The sequence below is a fragment of the Malurus melanocephalus genome, unplaced genomic scaffold, assembly GCF_030028575.1.
Source record: "Malurus melanocephalus ecotype Western Australia unplaced genomic scaffold, MMel_1.1 scaffold_383, whole genome shotgun sequence".
Taxonomy (NCBI): domain Eukaryota; kingdom Metazoa; phylum Chordata; class Aves; order Passeriformes; family Maluridae; genus Malurus; species Malurus melanocephalus.
The window spans coordinates 306,711-323,440 of record NW_026623615.1 but is presented as its reverse complement, the minus strand read 5'-3'; the positions used below and the strand labels follow the sequence as shown (position 1 = coordinate 323,440).

Here is a 16,730-nt window from a genome sequence, read left to right as displayed (position 1 = left end):
GCGCGGAGGAAGATCCGGGTGAGGGGCCGGCCCGCCTTGCCCAGCGCGCCCTTTACAAACAGCGGCAGCCGCGCTGTGTKCCCGGTGCCTCAGGCTCGCTCCGCGCTCCTGCCGCTGCTCCGGCGCGTCGCTGCCGAGGCCGTGCCTGCCGTGAGGTGATTCCCTGTTCCCAGCGCTGAGGCAGGAGCAGCCCGCCCGCCCGGACGCGCGGCTGCGCTGGCGGCGTGTCCCGAGGCTGCCGTCTCCATCTCCTGAGGGAGGGAAGTGCCGATCCCGGTCCCGTTCCCGGTGCTTGCGGTGGGCGGTGTGCAYGTGCACGGGGCACCGGGAAAAGGCTGGCTGTGTCGTGGGCGTGTGTGCGGCAGTCKCTCTAAGTCGCTTCTCCTTGGCATCGCTTTTCCCCTAGGAGCGGGAAAGATGGATGACGCCGCTGGGGATTTGAAGCAAGCGCTCCCAAACGTGTGTGACAGCGTTCAGATCCATGTGGAAGTTCACCAAAAGTCGAGCAGGTCTCTGGTCAGAGCATTACTTGCTGCCACTCGTGCCTGTTTCCTTTCGGCTTCATTCTGTGCGCCTACAGGAGCTCGCAGCACCCAGCTCCGCCTTCCCGRTGCTCTCCCAGGGGTTTCCACACCTGTGTCTCTTCCTGAGATTGAGCAAATTAAATTCTCTCAGTTTCACCTTGTACGTCATGTCATCCAGTCTCATAATCAAGTTGGTGGCCACATTCTGAGCTTACCCTGCTTTTTTCTTGTGTCTCTTATAGCAGAGCTCAATACTGCACACARTACTCCAGACGTGGTCTCACAAAGCCAGCAGATGGGAAGAGTCACTTTCCYTAACATCTGCAGTCTTGGTAGCACAGCCTAAAATAAGGTTGTCCTTGTTTTGTAGCAGGGGCATAGTGCTGATTCATTGCCAACTTGTCCACCAATAACCCTGGCCTTTTTCTGCAAAACTACGTTTCATCTAGTTGGGCTGTGACCTGTTCTGTTGTCTGAGCAGTGGGTGTAGAGATAGGATTTCATGGTTACTTTTGTTGAACATCAAAAGGTTCCAGTCAAGCTGTATTGTCAACCTGCAGAGGTGCCTCTGAAGAGCAGCCCTGCTCTCCAGAGTACCAAAAGCTCTCCCTGCTTTTGTGTCATCTATAAACTTGATGCAATTACTTTCCATCCCATTGTCAAGGGTTTAAGCACAGATGTAAAAACAGTGCTGGTCCCACTATTAATGGCATCATCTCACCTTTACCACCTGAGTTACTGACAGCTCTACTTAATCTTTGTACTAACCACAGCCCTCTGAGCTGGTCAGTCTAACCAACCTTGTCCATTTATCCAATCCTTATCTCTCCACTTTGGATATCTGGATGCTATGGGAGAGCTTGTCCAAGGTATTAGGAAAATAAAGGTGTAAAAATATGCACTGTGCTATTTTTGTCAGGCTTAAAAAACAAAGATCTGAGAATTTGCACTGATTATACATCACTGAAATTTGCACTGRTTATAMATCACTGAAATTGCAAAATTAAGTCTTCAAATGTATTTTTGCTGTATTTATAGGCTCTTCTGGAATTCTTGTGTCCCCATTCTGAGGTTTCAGCTGTTCTGAAAGTATAATAGAGCTTCCAAGCTAAGCTCACCAAATTCGGTCTACTAGCTTGGCTTTGAGGTTTTCTGTTTTTCCTTCTGAAACACAGCCAGACTGCATAAGAAGATTCTTGAAATCTCCTAGCTGTGTTATTGGGTATCCTCTGATACGCCCTCAAAGCAAACAGTATTATTTGGATTATGTCTTCTAATGCACAAATAAAAAGCTTGTTGCTTTTGCAAAAAGATTGAATTTTAYAGGTTTTTCTTTTCCTGCTGAATGTTCGAGGAGGATTGAGTGAGTTTTGGGGTTTTTTGYGTTGGTTGTTTGGGGTTTTGTTGTTGCTGTTGGGGTGGGGTTTTTTGATTTGGTTGGGTTTTTTGGTGTGTGTGAGATGGGAGCTGTTTTCCGTGAAGGCCTCCTGTATGAAATAATGCATTCTGACACTAATTCAAATKTCCTTATTAATGTCAATGCCTTAAAGTAATGGTGTTTCTTTCTTGTTAGTGCGGCCAAGGAAGAAGATATTAAGATTAGTGTCTTAAAGCTGTTGAACAGACACAACATCGTGTTTGGTGATTACAAGTGGACAGAGTTTGACGATGCTTTCCTTAACAACAACGTGCAGTCTGTGTCAATTGTGGATACGGAGCTGAAACTGAAGGAGAGACAGGTATTCCCAGTCAGGAATGTGCAGCTCTGTTCATGTGGCCTTGARCCAGTTGCAGGTAGACTGGTGGTACCCTAAGGGCAAAAGCAAGACAAGGTCTTTAGGACGATGTGGTATCTTTTATTAGTCTAGTATAACTAGAAGGAGGTGGCTAAGTTTTTTTTTTTACTGCTTAGTAAGATCTGAAACAGAAGTTTTGAGCTTCAGAGATGAATGCCAGCTGAGAATTTTYTTTTGTTGTAACTAGCCTTGAGTGAGAAATATGATGCATTTCAAGTATTTYTATGTTCATTCTAGCCTATTGACCTAAGCAAAAGCAGTCTTTCTATTCATATTTTTCATCTGAATGARGAGGGACCAACCTCTGAAAACCTGGAAGAAGAGAATGAGGATATCACTGCAGCTCACCACTGGGTGCTACCAGCAGGTACCTATGTGATATTTCTGGAAGCTCTAGAGCAATTACAATGAAAGAAAATATTGCAAAGGCTAGAAGTACGTAGAGTGTTACCTGTTTAATGGTATTATTTACATATGTTGTTTTTCTATAGAGCAAATATGTTTGGACATTTTTCTTTATGGAATGAATATATTTGGACCTTTGTGGTTTTGACTGAACTGCTGCAGGTGATTCCAAAACACATAATTTATTTCTGCAATATTTGTGAATGTGTGGAAATAACTGGTCTTTTGGTGTAACATGTACAGTCATAATGAGAAGCTTGCAAGTTTTTAACCCTGCAAGCTGAACTCCAAATTTTATTCAGCTTGAAGGCCCACAAGAAACTCATCACTTTAAATAATAATTTTCCAGAGCCCACTGCTGGCTTCCAACCCCCAAGACAGTACTGCTCATATATGAAACAGACAAAGTAAAGAGATTAAGTCTTTAGTCGTTGTCTTCCGGAGAGAGATTTTGCTCTGTGACAGAGCAATACCTTCCTGTTACTGCCTTGTACTTGGGGAAGCTGGATTCTCTGCCTGGAAGGATAAGCACAGATGTGAGCTTAAGCTCTGAGCGACCGTAATTCTGAAACATTTCCTACTCCTTCCAAGTTGTGAAATGCCTGATTACCCATTACATTTATTTTCAGGAAGAATTTAATCTGATACATTGACATTATTCTCACAATTTTGTGGATTATAGTTGTTCAGTCTTTTTTGCTTTTCTTTGCTGAAAGTTGGAAACTAACAGCTAAGAATGATTGATACTCAAATGTCAACTTTAGTTTTTTATGCATTATTCAGCTACATGCTTTTTTTTGTCCTCTACATCTAGATATTTTAAAAAAGAAGCAAGTTGAATGATTAAAATCTGCCTCAGAATCCTCCTCCTACCACAATTTTTCATTGCTCCCTTGGTGAAATGTGAGTCCATCCCCTACTGAGGATGGAAGAAATTATATTTTTCATTTCTTATTAAGAAATGAACATTAATTTATCATCACAATTATTTGAGGCAACAGAAGCTGGGAAACTGCTGAATTTGTCTGTTAGAAAGTGGTGCTTGCATTTTCAGAAAAATAACTCACTTTTTTTCCCCCAGGTGCTTTAATTGCTTTTGTATATATCTGCTCTCAATTCTTTATTTTAGTTGAACATAATTTGAAAACTGTTTTGTTCTGCAATGATGACTTACAAGTTTCAAGACTGATTTAGCCTAAGCAGGTATATAATACATTGCTTTTGCAGCTGAATTCCATGGCCTTTGGGAAAGTCTTATCTATGACACTGAAGTAAAAGCAAACGTAAGTTGAAAATGAATACCAATTAAGGTTGCTTGAGGGGAAGTATAGATTCACACCTGAAGATAATTCTAAAATGAARTGGCAGTATTTTTAGAAGCAAGCATTCAGGGAAATACATGCAACTTCCCATATTTGGAAGGATGAATAATCTACAAATTCTTTGCAGTAGCTGATACAAATTCTTCAGCACAAAGGAAATAAAATGTGACAGGAAATGCTTTGTGTGGTGGGCTGACTACAACTGAACAAATGTATAGCTATACAACATCTAAACAGGATCCAGAGTTTGCATGGGGGACAATGGAAAATGAAATTAATTTATCTTCCTTTAAACATTTATTTTATTCATTTGAAACTTCTGGAACTCCATTTGTGCTGAGTACATGCATGCTGTTCTTATTCTTGAGGGCAGGACAGAAATTAATTCCCATGTTTTGCAGAAATAAATTTGCCTATGATTGAAAGACATGAGYGTTTTTTTGGTTGTTGTAGCTATGAGTACACAATAGATATGATTRGGAAATTGATTTTATTTGTAGTTGGATTTGCTGTTATGTCTCTACTTTGTTTCTTTCCTTTTGTTCTCTCCAATTAGTTACTCGATTACGTGACGACAACATTATTATTTTCTGACAAAAACGTTGACAGCAACGTGATATCGTGGAACAGAGTTGTTTTGCTGCATGGTAAAAATGACCTGTTTTAAACCAAGTTGATTCACTGGCTGTCTGTTTATGCTTTCCTTCTGCAAAAACTTGTATTGCAGCCCTGTGTAGGGAAATGAGGAGATATGAAAGCAGCAGAAAAGTATTCCCTYAATAGTACAAATTTAGATGAAATGTAACGTCTGAGTCTAATCAATGTTCACATGCATGATTTTAAATTCTAGAGTTTACAGTGCAGTGACAACTTTGGTTTTCTTAATTTTTAAGTGATGTTGTTTTTTCATGAAGAGCAAAAATAATGCAGATACTGAAGATACTAGGAGACACATGTTAATTACCCTTCTATCACAGTATTAAATATTTTGTTATTTACAGGTTTAGAAAAGCTTTGAGAAAACTGGGAAATGGATCTGTGTATTGTGTTGTTGACACTGTTCTGTTGCCAACCCTAGCTAGTTTAGTTCYTGTTATTTCAGTGAAGCTGAAGTCTTCAGTCAGTGCTAGCTTGCTGTTATAGCACAAACAAGATTAGCATCAACTGARTCCATTTTCTTGTAAAATGCATCTTTGCCATTTTTTCATCAAGACTGTTATTCAAAAATAAAGGTCGTGGTGGAAGTAGTTTTTGATTGTACTTACATTACAACTGTCAATTTARAAGTTTGAGGATGTTTTTGTTTGAAATACTATTTCAGACTCATACTCTGATAACTGTGCTTGTACTGCATGTTTGGAGAAAGTCTTTGTGGCTTTTTCCACAGGGTATCAAGTTAGATCCAAAAGATWTGTCCCAGAGTATAGTTCCTAAGATGATCTGGGTTGCCCCAAGGAAGAAATTCCTGGGAAAGTGGACAGAAGCTGAATATTATATGTTTCTGTTTTTCATGTTAGAAGAGTACACTTCAGGGAGATAGAAGTTTAAGCAGTTTAAGAGCACTGATTACTGAGAATGCTGTTAACCATTCGCCCTGCTTGATGATACGCTTTGCTTCTGCAGCTGTTGAGTGTTTTGACTTTATTTGTCTGCATGCAAACTTACACTAACTATACTAATAACTGAAAAGTGTATAAAATCAAACATTAGCTCTAGGACTGCAGAATAAGCAATTTTCTCAAAAAATTCTGGTGTACACAATCATTGGCTGCTATGTTTTTACTCTACAATTAGGGCTGTAACGTGACTGGTTAAAAAGCTGTTGGATGTTATTAACAATCTAATTCAGACTGTGTAATGTATGGATCTGATTTCAAACCAGGCCCACCTGGAACTGGGAAAACTTCTCTCTGTAAAGCATTGGCTCAGAAGCTGACAATTAGACTATCATACAGGTGATAATTCTTTTGAAATTTTTCACTTCAGCTTACTATACTTAGTTGTTCTTTTTCACTAGCCCAAGTGCATTTCATRTTTGATTTCAAGTAACTTGTACCTAGTGCTAATGTGTCTTCTTTTTTTGTAGTGCACCAGGCTAGCAATAAAATTGATCTGCTAGACTGCTTAGGGTATTTTAGTGCCTTTTAAAATGTGTAATTATTTGTACCCAGATGTGTAAAAGGAATTCCAGTGGTGGTACAGTACTTTCTGCTCACATTGCATATCAATGAATATTAAAGGACAAAGGATCAAAGAATATTTGGGGTTTTATATCTTCATGTTTGATAGAGCCTGGTTTTTAATAAGTAGCAATTTTTTAATTAATTGCTTTTCTAYGTGGAGTGTCTGAATGCCACAATCCGCAGAAGTCAGTTTGCGTATCAGACAGGTAATAAGAATTAGCCTAAAAGTTAATTGCAACACAACAAATTTACACTAAAAATAACTTATATAAAATACAAGGCATAGCATAAATAATGTGTAATTATTGACATGATCTGACTCTGGGCCAAGCTGAAAGTCCTGGGCTGTATAACGTGTGGTTGAGATACTTCTTGCTATACTGAGGAAAATCTTACAGGAAGAGAAGAATGAGGCAATTATCATTGAAGCTGTTACCTACCCTGTTCTGATGAAGGAATTCGAATAGCAATTTAACATACAGAATTCTGTAGTGAGACATGTTGCTAGAAATGACAATTTCCAGCAACAAAAGTAATACTGATAAAACATGTATTGTGTTTTGAAAGATAAGTATTTGAATTTCAAGTATTAATTTCAAGTATTTGAAAGTTTTGAATTTCAAGTATTAATTGACAGAATTCCAGGATCAGAATGTCAGGAATGAGACTTTTATAGAAGTTAAAGATATCACTGATTTTTATTTGCAATAGAGTTGATACTTCTTTTTCCCTTTATACTTTAGGTATAGGTATGGACAGTTAATTGAGATAAACAGCCATAGCCTTTTCTCTAAATGGTTTTCTGAGGTATGTATTGATGTAGCTAATTAAATTAACTTTGTRTTTTAGAAATTGCACTGTAATTATTCTATTCAGCTTGTTTCCTAATTACGTGCACCAGAGATTGTTCCAAATRATTAATGTGTTTGAAAATGCCTTAATAGAAGTTATATTAGAAAGTTATTTTCAAACCCAGATGTTTCCATCTTTAAATATGGTAAGCCTTGGAAACTTGTGTGGTAAGGAAATAGGTAAATCTATGCATATGGTGTCTTTCTAGAGCGGCAAGCTTGTAACCAAGATGTTCCAGAAGATCCAAGAATTAGTTGATGACAGAGACGCTCTTGTGTTTGTACTGATTGATGAGGTATGATTCCAATAGCATCATTRTACATAAAATTTAGCAGAAAGGAAATTGATGGGAAGGAGCGGAATAATTTGAAAAGAACAATAAAAGCACAGTTATGCTACATAACTCTGCAGATGAGTGAATTTTAGTCTTGACTGCTGCAGATTTGARAGATTTGAAAGGAACATAGCATGACTTAGTAGGCATATTGCAGCTGAAGATTAACTGAAACCTTCCTTGGTGGAATTTCCCTTGTTGCTGTTTGTTTACAAGAGGAATATTATTTTAAACTTTAGAGTAGCCCGGATTTGTATTATTTCCACTCTTTCATTTGTTGTAAAGCTCAAAAAAAACCATGAATATGGTTCTGTGGATTGTCACTAGATTTTCTTCAAACTTGCATACATAAGCAACTTAGTAAATACCTTATTAAGTACCTTATTATGCTTTTTACTTAGTAAGTATCTTATTAGCTTTGTCATATTGGAGTTCCTGTAGGGAAGCTCACTCCACATTCAWTCTATTCTTTATTCTGGTGGTGTGTCCCATTCCTTCCACTCCCAAAATTTAAAATGAAAAACAGCTTTTGTTCTGCTGTCTGAACAGGAATTTCACACACTAAGTTTTGYATCCTTGACATGCCTTTCTTTCCCCCTGGAAATTCCTATTTAACAAAGGATTTTGAYGATGAAGTTTTAGATAGCAGGCTAAGGGATCTGAAGGTGTATTGCATAGATTACTTGTTTGCTGCCAGGACTCCAAATGTGCAATCTTTTTGGGTTGTTTGGTGATTTTGTTGTTCTTGTTGTTGTTTTGGTTGATTGGTTTGGTGTTTTGTAGGTGGAAAGCCTCACAGCAGCCCGCAGTGCCTTTAAGGCAGGCACAGAGCCTTCAGATGCTATTCGTGTGGTAAATGCTGTACTGACACAAATAGACCAAATTAAAAGGTATTATTTGCATATTATTGCAACAGCAAAAGATAATTGACAATTTCAGTATTCTTATTCCTGCTAAATTTCAGTCCTGTTTGGAATACTAAACTAGACTGTTTAGTGAGCTATTCTTTGTTAATTATGCTAATTTTGAAAAGAAATAGGAGWAATCCAGCAAAATATTTTACATGTATCTGGATGGACAATCAAATCTGCAGACAGTATGCTTCCCTTAAAGATARGGAGAGGAAAAGGACAGATCATCATGATGTCTGCTTGAAGAACAGACATCAAAATTGAAATGGAAAACATGTTAATTAAAGGTTCAAATTTACAATTCCTCTTTTGATGATTTTTTTGTGTGTGTCAGAAAGTATCCCAGTAGGCTCTGACAGTTAATGTATATCACTTCTGAAATAGGGTTAGAGGAGCTATAGACTCTTGAGAAACAGCTAAAGGAAAGAGACAGCATTGAAATAGTCTGGTGATAGTCTAGCTTCAGATCATTTAATGTAATTCCTAGTTGACAAGAGTGCTGTCATGCTTATTGCATAAAATGACTGAATCATAAGAAGGAAGGTCTCAACCTGCCAGTTGCAAAAGGAGATAAATCTTTCACATGTGACCTAAAAATCTGTTTTTGTCTTGAAGGTATCCCAATGTAGTTATCCTGACTACTTCAAATATTACAGAGAAAATTGACATGGCCTTTGTAGACAGGGCTGACATAAAACAATACATTGGACCTCCATCTACTGCAGCAATATTTAGAATATACCTTTCYTGTTTGGAAGAACTGATGAAGGTAATACTTGAAAACAAAACTGTAAAWTGTCATATTTTAGTGAATTTGACATTTTAATAAAACTTCCTAAGTAGTAGAAGTACTTAAATTTAATTCCATCTCTGTATTTCCAATCTTACTCTAGAATTTAATTTTGAATGCAYTGAGTTTTCATACAACAGTGTGTACCTCTTCTTTCTAGTGTCAAATAATATATCCTCGACAGCAGCTTCTGACACTAAGAGAGCTCGAGATGATAGGCTTTGTAGAAAATCATGTGTCACGGTTAAGCCTTGTACTGAAAGAAATCTCAAGGTAAGATTCTGAAATTCTACTTTTCTCAAGTATATATATATATATATACTGAATTGTGGAATGATGTATAAAAGTAACCAAATTTCAAAACAGCTAAAGATCTGAAACATCTTGATTTTTTTTTTCTGCTGGGGATGGGCAAAAACCTTCAGGGCACAAAAAGTGGAAATGATCCTAATTTCTGWCATTTTTTAATTTCAAATCTGGCTTCGCCTAGTACTGTTTCTGATTTCTGYTCTGCCATTTGAAGTCCTTTAGCAAATTGCTGGCTGGATTAATGTTAGGTTTTAATGGATGTTGGGAGTTGTAATGCAGTTCAGCAGAAATAGCATGAGCCTTAGGTCTTGCTAAGAAAGTGTCTTGAAATGCCTCACCATCTGCTAGATCACTATTTAGCATGGAGACACAAGTGGGCAGAAATAAGGGGGAAAGGAGTGGAGTGTTATGGTTTGTGAGTATGTTGGTAAAGCAAATAGTTTTTCACTGCAGCAAAGCAGTTCTTGAAACAATAAAAATGATACCCACAATATCAAGCAATTTTTTTTTCCTAAGTGCTGGTCCCTATGGGACAAAATAATATTCATAAAGCCAGGCAAGTGTGGTTTTTTCTGTTCCTGAAGTATGTAGTCTTAACCAGTGCAGAGTGAAGTAAAAGCAATTGTTTTTCCAGGCATAGAGGTTTGCATTTTACATACATAGAGTGGTGCTTGGAGAAGATGGAAACCAAGTGGGTGAGGTGAAGKAAACTGTGTAAAAGGTGGGAAAAAGGTGGGAAAAAAGGTGGGAAGACAGGCAGTACCTGTAAGATCCAGCCTTCAAAATAGTTTTGTCCYAGTCCTTCCAGAAGTGGTGTCTGTACGGTGCTGTTTCAGTGTAGACATTCCCCCAGTTCCTGAGATGTGGCACAACAATGTGAAGGGCCTGGTGTAAGCACCAGCAGGCAGCTGTACCTGTGCTGTTTCTGTACCTTGCTGCCTTTTCTGTGCTATGCTCTGTAGCCTCCCATAAGCAGAATTTGTCTGTTCAGTGCCTGGCCCTGCTAAAAGAGCTGCAAGTGACCTGCTGAATTGTGATCTGAGGTTTTTTTTAGAGCAACTTAATGGAGAAACACAGAAAAAGGAAAGGCCTTCTTTTAAGAGTGGATATTTAGCATTTGAGCAGCATTTGTCTCTCTTTTACTGTAGAAAAAGTGCAGGTCTTGGTGGCCGGGTCCTGAGGAAGCTTCCTTTCCTAGCACATGCACTTTATATTCAAGTAAGTTGATTCTATTCATTATGTTTTGGGCTGGGTTTGAGACAGRCAGGATGACATTTGAACACTCCCTGAACGGAAAGATTGGCCCAAACCCTTTTAAACTAAATTACACTTGTTTCTGCAGCTTTGTAGACTGAAACAATTATGTGCTTTCCATAATTTTGAATGGGAAGAAGACAGGTGGGATTGACCCGCCCAGCAGCATTCTGCTTTTAACTAAATTAATGAACATTGATATTTGTATTGATACTCTCATAATTTCTTGCTGAATAAAAAAATCTTTCTGCCATTTCATAAATAATAGTAATTTGTTAAACCCCTTTTTTTAGCAAGTATACAGCAATTGTGATTGACTCAAGACTTTGCATAGGTTGACTTTGACTTTGCTATGCTAGCTGGCTTAAAATAAACCTAGAGTTTGTTTGGTAGCATTTTTGAAAYTTTTGTAATGTGGAAGTCAAATATTCCTCTTTTAAATACTATGATTTGTATGTAAAATATTATGTCTGCCTATTGCTGTGGTGAGTAACAAAATTTTCTCTTCTTCTCAGTCTCCCAGTGTTACAATGGCTACTTTTCTTCAGGCTCTTTCACTTGCAGTAGACAAACAATTTGAAGAAAGAAAGAATCTTGCTGACTGCGTGTGATACTCTACAGTTTCACAGTTGACTGTATTGTTATATTTTTTCATATAAGTTGTGCTACATTTATGAATTTGTAAAATAAATTGTCAGCACCTTAAAAAACCTGGAATGCCTCATCTGGTTTTAAAAAATATTCCTTAATAAACAGTTAAGGAAGTTTACAGCATATTTTTCGAAACCTTTATTTCAAATGTCAATAAAAGATACTGTAAAAAGTTTTTGGTTTTGTCAGTTTCCATCTTTTGTCACTAGTAAAAGTGGGCAGGTTTCTGWTCCCAGTTTCTTAATTAGCTTTCTATTCATGCATCAGTTTTTATGTTTCTGATTTCTTTTTAGGTGTTTAATTGCAATAGGAATTCAGTCTTTAATTCTGACACTTCTGCCATACAAACAGTATTTGTTATTGTTACTGTATTCTGAAATAACAGCCATGAAACTGGGAAGAAAAATTCAAAGTGCTCAGTGATGGACCAGATCTTTTATACTGACATCTCTATTTCTTGAAATTTGGTATAAATYATTACATTTTTAAATTACAGCAGATTCAAAAATTTAAAATCGAGAGATCATGTAATTTTATTTTGCAATATTGGGCGAGTTTTGTTTTTGAAAGGATGTGAACCTTTGTTTTTTTTGAAAGGAGTGCACCATGTTTTGTCCATGAAGTATTACTACAATATGTACAGTTCTTTAAAATGCAAATTTAGTTTGGTTTTGTTTTATAAAATGGACAGGGACTTTTGTACCAGCGTGTGTYRTKATAGGACAAGGGGTAAGAATTTCAAATTGCAAGAGGTTAGGTTCAGATTAGATATTTGAAAGAAGTTTYGCTGTGARGGTGGTGAGACACTTGTACAGGTTKCCCGGAGAAGCTATGGATGCCCCATCCCTGGCAGTGTTTAAGGCTGGTTTGGATGGGGCTCTGAGCAGCCTCGTCAAGTGGGAGGTGTCCCTGCCTATGRACGTGGTGGAAGTTCAAACTACAGGGTCTTTAAGGCCCCARCCCAAACCATTCTATGATTCTGAATGTTGAGGGAGTTTCCAGAATARTTTTTAACAGAGAAAATGGTGAGATTTTAATTMATGATATTYGGTTCAGAGATGGCTCCTAGCTGTTGGTGTTGAAATAMTTTAGTGATAGTGCRTTTTGTTGCTTCTTTATTTGTATCTTTTAAATCAATGTTGTATTGTACTTTCATAAAATGAAATATGTTTATTCTGGGTTATAGTTTTTAATGAACACTGCTATTTTATGTGGARCTTGCCAAGTTCTATTGAATTTTTATTATGGCATCTACCTGTATGTAAAAAAAAGCCTATCCATTAAGTCGAAGTGTCTGTTAATTATATTACTTTTGAAAATGACTTGTTAAATACTATTCTGTGTCCAGCCCCCGAAGAATAGAAGAGAGGTGGGCAGCAGAAGAGGGCTCTGCTTTGGTTGTCTTACGGATTTCCAGGACTGCTATAAGACACACTAGGTATAAGGGATCCTCCAAGTAACCTCCTCCCTCAGTCAGTGCAAGTCCGTGCCACACTCTATTGTAGAAACCTCAGCTGTTCTTTTCACAGGAGTCTCAGTGCCCACACACTGAAAGAAAACAGAGGATTAATGTTAGTGTTCAGTTAATGGTTACATGGAGGGAATAGTCTTCTTTTCCAGTMATAATTAATTTGTTCAGACGTAAATTAAAACTGCTGTCTTTTTTCACAAACTAATTTTCAAATTTGTTGTTAGCAGATTTCTTTTAATTCTGCTCAAAGCCACTAGATGGCAAAAATGAATCCTTGAGATTTAGCAGGTCATGGGAGAATGGGAATGCTGACTGAACTCTTCAAAAGCCCTAATGAAAAAGACTTCTACCGCAGTGAAAATCCCTCTTCAAGATTTAGTATTAGCTGTAATGTAATATAACACCATAGAAATTCTTCACTTAGCCTTACAGAAAAATTCTGGGATTTAAAATATATATGTTATATATATTTATATATATATACTGCCAAATAAAAGGAAACTGGCAGAATTTGATCCAAAGATGAAAACCAGTAAGTTCTCTATGCTACTCCAWGCAGAAGTTACTTTGTAGTGTACTTTTACCATCTCATCCACTGGTTAGTGGCCTTAGAAAAATACCTGGGATCTAGGTCACTTTAAGCATAGACTATGAAATATTGAGCCAGTTCAATGCAAATAATTCCAGCATAAGCACATTAAAGTGTGGGATTTTAGAACAATTGAGTAATCCTGAAGTAGAAAAGTAAAATATTTTTTCTTTTTCTTGGAAAAAGCAAATACAGACTCTTTGCCAAGCTGAGCACAGCTTATTTTAGGAGATATTTCCGTGACTAATGTTTTTCCAAGCAGTGAAAATAGTTCATTTCTGATCCAGATCTTATGACATGATTTTCAAAATTGGGGTAGAGGAGGTTGAAGAGGGAAGGTCTTTATTACCCAGTTTATTCACTGGAAATTATGCAAAGACAGTGATTTTTCTAAACTGAATCTTAAAGGTTAAATAACGGAAAGTTTGGACCTGCAGAAATACTAATTTCAAAGGATCCTACTTTCATGGCTCATTTTCAATGCAGTGTTGCAATTTTTAATTTTCATTAAAAAAAGGATGAGAGCCCAGACAGAAATTGAAAACAATAGGATGAGATTAAAGCAATTTTTTTTTAATCAGCATAGGCTTCATATTATATTCAGCAATATATATTCAGCAGCAAGCAAGGCTGGGGAAATTCTGTTTTTCAATAAGCTTTTCTTTCTCTCAGAACTCTTTTGTTATGGCATAGAAATAAGCTGTAGTCATTAGAACTATAAAAATATTTGTACAGTAGTTTGCTCTGGAGTTCCATCTCTGAGAAGAAGCAAAGAACTGTCATGGAAATATCTTTTAAGGATTTTTGCTGCTAGAGAGAATTTTCATCAAATTAATCCATCTGAGGTAGTAATTAATCACTAAATAGGGCAGTTGCTTTACTCCAATTGATAATCTTCTAGGAATAACATTAGGCTGGTACTCAGCCTCCCAAGCAATCCAGATGTGAAGCAGTCAAAAACCWCTCTACTCCCAGGGAAGGCTGTCATCCTAAAACAACACAGCTGTATTTCCATTCAAAAGGGGCTGGAGAATCATTCTCCTTATGTCACCTTGGCTTAGGATCATCACAGCAAATGCTGCCTGAGGGACTGTGGGCTGCCAATTTCACATTCTGACAGAGTTTGACATCATCTTAAACCCACCTGCAAATATGTGGTGCTGATGTCAATCTGGTATGTGGGCACCACAGCCTGGGGAGGACCAYGAGCAACGCAAAGCAAACCACCAGTCAAGGTCACTCAGTTGCAGAATTGTCTGGGTCTGACCATCTGCTATCAGTAAAGCTGCAGAACCCCATTTTTTCAAACGTCTTGACATTACATAGAGACAGTAGTTTGCTATATTTCAATGTAAAGATGAGTTTATAATTTCAGACATACAAATAACCCAACTTCAGTAGCTCTGATCTTTATATATATATTTCAGACTGTTAGAGGCTTACTGGCTACAATAACTATTAATCAATTTCCCTGTATACTTCAAAGGTTAGGATATTCTTTTAAAATAGGGCAGTGGTGGTGAGAAGTGCCAATCAGTGTTGTCACTGCTCATGGTGAAGGAGTTGGACTGGATGACCTTTCCACTCCCCTTCCAACACAAACTGTTCTGTGATTCTCCAGCCTGATTGAAAGACTCTGAGCATCACTGCAAGGCTTCAGTCCTTTTGGTTTCAAAAAGCTTTGGGGTAGGGCTTGGTCCTTGGAAAGGATTTAAGAGCCCAAGGTAGTTTGAAACTACCCTGTACTTGTTCACTGCAGCTCCTCAAGCACAGTAACTAAGAAAGAAGAATCTTTGACAGGTTCCAATTCAGAAGAGCACCTATTTGGRGTGCTTCAGCATAATCCTTTGCCTAAGTCCCTTACAGATGCAGGAAACTATTTCTCTGCTTAACATTTGGTGCCAAAGTTAGGGTTTTTTAAGACTCTGTCTAAAAGAGTTTTTTTGCAGCATATTCTCTTGAAGCAGCTGTTTCATCTACTTCTGTAAAGCGTCTCATCTGAGCTGCTCTGCATTCTTCTCCTGCACTTAGTACAGGGAAGATGAGTTTCTAACGAAATCTAAATGACAGTGGAAGGATTGTCATGCATGCACAGAGAAACTAAGGTGTTTTTCCAGCTATGGACTTATTTGTGCTGCTTTTGTTGCTTTCTGTTTCTTCAGTTGTATCCCCTGACGATTCCAGATAAGTTGTATGGCCTTATTTCTGTATTTAAAGAGCTGTGGTACCACCACTTGGGTGCCAAATTAAAAATTAATTTCTGGGAATACCAAGGTCTGCAGTATTGAGAACATGTTTACAAATAAAATATGATAAAGGGAACTTTGAGAACATTTCCTCTTCCCAAAGATATAAACATGGCTGAACTGAAATATTAAAAAAAAATATTTCTTGAGCTTTCTAGGAAGGTTCTTGCTGAGCCCAAGGAATTATGGAATGTACTATCAGCTGGATGGATAAAAAATGGTATAGCAGTGCATCAGAAAGTTGAGTAATGTCATTGGAAAGTGTAGGAAAAAAAGTCTGCACTGGTGAATAATTCTTTGAAGCAATAAATACTGAGATCATTTGTATAAATAATTACTGAGATTGCTGAATCAAACCAGCAATTTTCCCATGAAGGTGATAATTGGGCAAGAAATGCATTGACACAAACATATATATGTATATGAGACTGTTTTATTGTGGTAATCATACTGTGCAAATTAAATTACTAACTGTACAAGGTTTTTCAATGAGAATTTATTTTTATAAAAACTCACCTACTCAAACTTTGGATAATTATAATTATTATCCTTTCTCAATAAAAGAATTTGGAAACTTGACAGGAAAAGCAATTTGACAGCAAGGCTGGAGTCTTAGAGGGAATTATAATATTACTTTGAGAATTTTGAGTGGGAGGTTTCACATTTGCTCTGCTTTCCTCTTTTCTCTCAGGAGTATAAAACAAATATTGGGAATGGTGCCATGGGAACTAGAACAGCATCTGCTTTCCTGAAAGCCTTATTTTCTGCATTAACATKCTGCCAATTATCATTCTAATATTCAATCATTTGTAGATTGAATGTTAAATGCAATGTAGACTAACACTTCTAAAACATAGCAGTAAATCATGTGAAGTTTTCATAYAGCTAAATCGCTGAACCTTTGGGGAGTGTCATCTATGGATGTCTTCCATCTCTCAATGGAAGAGAAAATTAATGTTGACTAATGGCTCCTTTGACCAGGAAACCAAGAGTCAGATGCAGTTATTCTGAAGTTTTCATATCCCAAATCTGAATTTCATTTTCCACGTCAGGGCTTTTTTCTTTTTCAAGACACTGACTATGAACAGGTTTC

At 37.4% G+C, this 16,730-nt stretch overlaps 1 protein-coding gene across 2 annotated transcripts; it reads left to right on the top strand.

Annotated features, from left to right (window-relative positions):
* Window positions 1-30: 30 nt before the first annotated feature.
* TRIP13 (thyroid hormone receptor interactor 13) lies at window positions 31-11,475 on the top strand. Of its 2 annotated transcripts, XM_057379055.1 has the most exons (14): window positions 31-155; window positions 407-509; window positions 2,098-2,263; window positions 2,558-2,687; window positions 3,953-4,008; window positions 4,604-4,694; window positions 5,930-6,002; window positions 6,974-7,037; window positions 7,291-7,377; window positions 8,200-8,306; window positions 8,943-9,096; window positions 9,278-9,390; window positions 10,575-10,644; window positions 11,196-11,475. In XM_057379055.1, the coding sequence occupies exons 2-14, from the start codon at window positions 418-420 to the stop codon at window positions 11,289-11,291; spliced, it is 1,299 nt and encodes a 432-aa protein (XP_057235038.1). In that variant the 5' UTR covers window positions 31-155; window positions 407-417; the 3' UTR covers window positions 11,292-11,475. The 2 variants fall into 2 exon arrangements, with proteins under 2 accessions (XP_057235038.1, XP_057235037.1); XM_057379054.1 differs by having other exon boundaries at window positions 31-509.
* Window positions 11,476-16,730: the final 5,255 nt, after the last annotated feature.